General features: G+C 27.8%; 1 protein-coding gene across 1 annotated transcript in view; it reads left to right on the plus strand.

Annotated features, from left to right (window-relative positions):
* Positions 1-5,215, plus strand: part of LOC111614809 (general transcription factor 3C polypeptide 4-like) — a gene marked incomplete at its 3' end in the record, with an annotated part of 17,569 nt that extends 12,354 nt beyond the window's left edge. Inside the window, exons 9-11 of the mRNA XM_023356174.1 lie at positions 3,100-3,198; positions 4,954-5,062; positions 5,170-5,215. Of these exons, the coding sequence (XP_023211942.1) occupies positions 3,100-3,198; positions 4,954-5,062; positions 5,170-5,215 (254 nt within the window). The remainder of the gene's footprint in view (positions 1-3,099; positions 3,199-4,953; positions 5,063-5,169) is intronic.
* Between the last annotated feature and the right edge of the window lie 204 nt (positions 5,216-5,419).

Here is a 5,419-nt window from a genome sequence, read left to right on the forward strand (position 1 = left end):
CCCGAGTTCCCTTTTCATTTTTGTGTTATTATATTTTTAAAAATTATTATCGTTCCGTATGTGTTTCAAAATGTCTTTTAAATTACTAACAACAAATATGAAAGACTAAGTGCAACGTTGTAACAAATTTCATTTCTGTCCAAGTTAAGAATGATATGACTCATCAAAAACTGCGCAAACGAACATAAACAGTGGCGTAATCGTCTGTTATCGACCGACTCCAGACCGATTTTGAATTTGTACACTGTCATTGCAATGAACAGTTGACATTGTGCTCTGGAGGAAACAATTTGTATCACTCTTGCTACGAATATAATTTGTAATCTGGTATTTTTTGCATACCTTTTTATACGTGTTTAATTGCGGCTCGCAAAAAATTTCAAATTTTGAAAAATGGCTCGGACTATCAAGGAGCTTGGCCACCCTGGACATATTAGAACATCCCCAATATTTGCATGGTTCCTACACATCTAGAAAATCAGAAAAAATTGGGATTTTCGTTAGTGTCCAGAAAAAGTCATGGAAAGTCAGGAAATTTGCCTCTTAGGTTGCCTTGATCTTTTTGCTGACAACATGCTTGACTAAATGTAGCCATCTGCAGGTAGCAAGAAGTGATGTGGTGTAATACAGCTTATAAAAAGGGGTGTAGAATATTTTCAGGACCTAAAATTTCTCCCAAGCATACACAAAATTTCCCCAAAAGTTTATAAAGTACAAAAAAATAAGTAATTTTAATTTAAATGGTATTATTTATCATTTTTAATTTGAATAATTTTGATTGTATAACAAAATAATTTCTAATTTTTTCCAGTTTATTAATATTTTATAAAGTGAAGAAAATTTATTAAGGAATAAATTTAATAAATATATACTTTTGTACATGAATTATACAGGATTTGTTATTGAATAAAAAATAAATAATTGCTTTTTTCTTCTTTTCAAAATCCATGTAGATTTGTGGTTGTGGATTAATAAGAGAATAATCTAATATAGTCTTTTTCTTCTGATCTATGCAATGCGCATGCAATCTAAAGCATTAAATTTATGCAATGAAATTGCTCACATGGATATCCAACTTAATAATAATTATCAAATCATAAAATTATGGTTAGATAACTTATGCATATTTTGATTCATTCTGTTTTTATGAGATGACAAACAATTCGAATTTTTAATTTTTTTTTAAATATTTCTAAAATTACTTCTCTCTTAGAAAATCAGATAATGTTTTTGAGTATAATTACTGAATGAAGATAATCATATATTTTTTAAAAATTAAATCATCGCTATTGTGTAATGCTAATGTATCTAATTTTTTAGTTATATAAATTATTTTACAGCATCCCTCATCATCTTAAAGTATTTAAAGATGTATTTGAAATCATTATTGCTAATATTTAACATAAAATTTATCAAGAATCAGATGTGCCAAATGAAAAACACTTTGTATTTTATTAGTATAAGATTCAATTGTTTTCATTCTCTTTGGGAAAAATCGTAAAATTTCTGGTAAAAATAAATATTTTTGTGAGTGTATGTGGATTATTAAAGATATAATAAATTGTGATAATTGGCTTAAATATTAAATTGTATTATTATTATTTTGCAGCAGACTGACTCACATTACATTGTTGTAGCTACAAAAGATACTTACTTAATATCGTGTGAAGTAATAATTCAAGAGGCAGATGTGATCATTAGAAAAATTGGACATACCAAGGGGCATTATAGTTTATCTGCTACAGGTAACCTTAAATCTGCATTATGTATATATAATATAATTCTAAAGAAGAATGAATATATTTAGATTGCTATATTTTATATGCTGTTTGTATCAAAAATTTGGGAAACTTTAGGAATTTTGGTAACTAAGGAAATTTTTAGCATACAAAATTCAGTTCTGAAACATTAATAAACTTTGATTGTCATCATCACAGTTGATAACTATGATATAAGAAAATGTTTACAACAATTTTTATGTAATTTTCTTATTCAAAAAGTGTTGACAATATTTAATAACTTGTATAATTAATTTATGCATAATTGAAAATATATTTTCTGGAACATAAAGAGATAGCATTACACAAGATTGAACTGGTTATATTTCAGAAATGTAACTGATACTGAACCAATACCAATATATAGGTTTATTGGAATGTTCCCAATGTATTGGAATTAGTTCATCTTACAAACTGATATCTGATAATCTTTTCTTCTTTTTTTCAATTGTTAGAGATGGTAACTGTAACAATACATTGGCATATTAGAACATCCCCAATATATGCATGGTTCCTACACATCTAGAAAATCAGGAAAAATTGGGATTTTCGTTGGTGTCCAGAAAATGTCATGGAAAGTCAGGAAATTTGCCTCCTTGGTTGCCTTGATCTTTTTGCAGACAACATGCTAGACTAAATGTAGCCATCTGCAGGTAGCAAGAAGTAATGTGGTGTAATACAACTTATAAAAAGGGGTGTAGAATATCTTCAGGACCTAAAATTTCTCCCAAGCATACACAAAATTTCCCCAAAAGTTTATAAAGTACAAAAAAATAAGTAATTTTAATTTAAATGGTATTATTTATCATTTTTAATTTGAATAATTTTGATTGTATAACAAAATAATTTCTAATTTTTTCCAGTTTATTAATATTTTATAAAGTGAAGAAAATTTATTAAGGAATAAATTTAATAAATATATACTTTTGTACATGAATTATACAGGATTTGTTATTGAATAAAAAATAAATAATTGCTTTTTTCTTCTTTTCAAAATCCATGTAGATTTGTGGTTGTGGATTAATAAGAGAATAATCTAATATAGTCTTTTTCTTCTGATCTATGCAATGCGCATGCAATCTAAAGCATTAAATTTATGCAATGAAATTGCTCACATGGATATCCAACTTAATAATAATTATCAAATCATAAAATTATGGTTAGATAACTTTTGCATATTTTGATTCATTCTGTTTTTATGAGATGACAAACAATTCGAATTTTTAATTTTTTAGTTCATTATCAAAGTTTTTAATATTTTTACTATTCTAAAAATATTTTGATTTTGAAAAGAAATTTAATTTTAAATGCTTATTTTTAGGATTATGTCAAAGAGGAAATGAAGTGCCTCATTCAAAATTGGTTCTCACTTCACGTGATGGTAGAACAGTGTCTTTTTCTGTAAAATCTTCTAGCCAGAGTAAGTTCAGTGATTTTTATGATTTGATTGTTAAGAAGTTTTTGATAAATTCACATATTTTTTGAGTAAACTAAATTATTAATTTTAATAGATAGTCCTAATCAGATATATATTAAGTCACTTCACAATGGGTGCATATACATTTGGAATCAAACTGATCCTTCAAATCCCATATACAAACAAACTATAGTGATCCAATCAATATCTTTCCACATATACAAATGCCATCGAGTATCAACTGGATGTAATCAAACTAATCCAAGCAGAGGGTAGGATTATTTTAATTGGATAAAAAAATTAAAGATAGCGACCTCCATGGTTTAAGTCAAGCCAATAGTTGACATCAAAGAAATATGTTTAACTGTTGAAATGAAAAGAATTTAAAACTTAATAAATGGTAAGTGAAGACATTATTAAAATATCTGATAAATTGAGATGAAAAAATAAGAATTAACAGAGAGTTTTGAGAGATTGTACAATAAGAATGCATGGCATGCACTCGTCCATTTTGCCATTATGTGAGCAGTTTTATTCATGGAGTAAATACAATTTGATCCTACTTGTATGCTTTCCACCAACTAAAGCACAGGATGGAAGTGATTTGTTTCATGTGTCAGAGACTGGTCTGATTTTGCAGATCGATCCATCGGAAACGAAAAGTATATGCACCCAATGTATTTTGACTAAATATTAATATGCAATGAAACTGCTTATGTGACCTCTTTTGTAAAGGGACCACTTTGAGCTAGCCCCATCAGTGGAACATTAGCAGATTTTACTGTATAAGAACAGACTAGTAAGTTCTCAGTGTAACACAGAAGCAAACATCACATATGAATGACCACTATACATTGTTTGACATATTCTTGTTTGGTGTGGATGCAGCATATTCTGCCTTTGTTCTGCAGCAACAAGTTTTATTCTCAAAAAAAAAAAAAACTTTCAGAAATGAATGTATGTATGTATGTCTTCTTTTCAAGTATTTTTTTCAGATGTTGAAGAGATGATAATCCAAGGGAGCTAAGTCAGAAGAATGAGGTGGATTTTGGACCTATTCAAACTTCAATTCATTCAATGTGATCACTGCTTTCTGCTGCAGCAAGAGCCAATTTCAAATTAGACAATACTTTACACCATTTTGTCTTTGCAACTTTGCTGTGCAAAACAGTGCAAGACTAACTATTCATTTTCAGTAGTGGTATTGTCAAAGATTTATTTTATTGTGTCATATCATCCATATCTGCCAAATATACTATCAAGTAGGTCAGTCGAGAACTTATTTGATTCGCCTGAAGAAGACATTCTATACATGTCAAAAGTGCTTGCAAGCTATTCTGTGTTTATTTTTGTGCATTATTAATCAAAACTTCACTAATGCCGAAAGACAGTGATCACAAACTTTTATCTGAACTTATTAGTTGTCTTCATACTGCAAATATTGAAATTATGTTAACAGTAAATTTTGATATCAGTTAATTTGTGCTGAAAATTGGTTTCAGTCATTTTGTTTATCAGTTGTTCTGTTTGATCTATTCATTTATATTCTTTAGAATGAAATATACTACTAATTTACATCCAACTATTATCTCATCTCCCTACATTTTAATTGTCAGTAGAAAAATAAATATACTACATTACACCATACGTTACATTATGTTACTCATCTTTCTAACAAAGATGGATATTTTTATACAAACTGTTTAAATTATATTAACTTTTAACACAGTAGTCATATTTATTATCATTTAAATTCAGGTATTATTATTGAGCAAGAAGAAATCATTGTGGATGTTGAAATAGATAAGCTTGCTCCACAAGGCATCTGTTGTTCTCGAAACGGAATTTTGTTTGCTGCTCTTTATAAGTACATTCTTTTTTCTTTATCTTATGTAAAAAAAGAATATTCAGGATTTGAAATATTAAAGAATTAGATTTTTTTTTATAAAATTCTTATGAAATAATTATTTACAGTATTCCTGTTATGTACGATTGCCATGTTACAAGAGAACCATTAAAGGTAGAGTTTAGTTTTACTATATTTTAACATTTAATATTTATCTTAATATAGTTTATGAACTATGTAATACAGTAAAATGTGTATAAACTAGATTTGCATAGTACCAAATATTTTTTCTGGTTTAGCAGATTTCCATTTTGTACAGATTATAGTATATTTTTATCGCAAAGGTTATAAATTATGGTTGAGAAATAAATTATAGAG

The sequence above is a fragment of the Centruroides sculpturatus genome, unplaced genomic scaffold (assembly GCF_000671375.1).
Source record: "Centruroides sculpturatus isolate CEXI.00-Female unplaced genomic scaffold, Cexi_2.0 scaffold2121, whole genome shotgun sequence".
Taxonomy (NCBI): Eukaryota; Metazoa; Arthropoda; class Arachnida; order Scorpiones; family Buthidae; genus Centruroides; species Centruroides sculpturatus.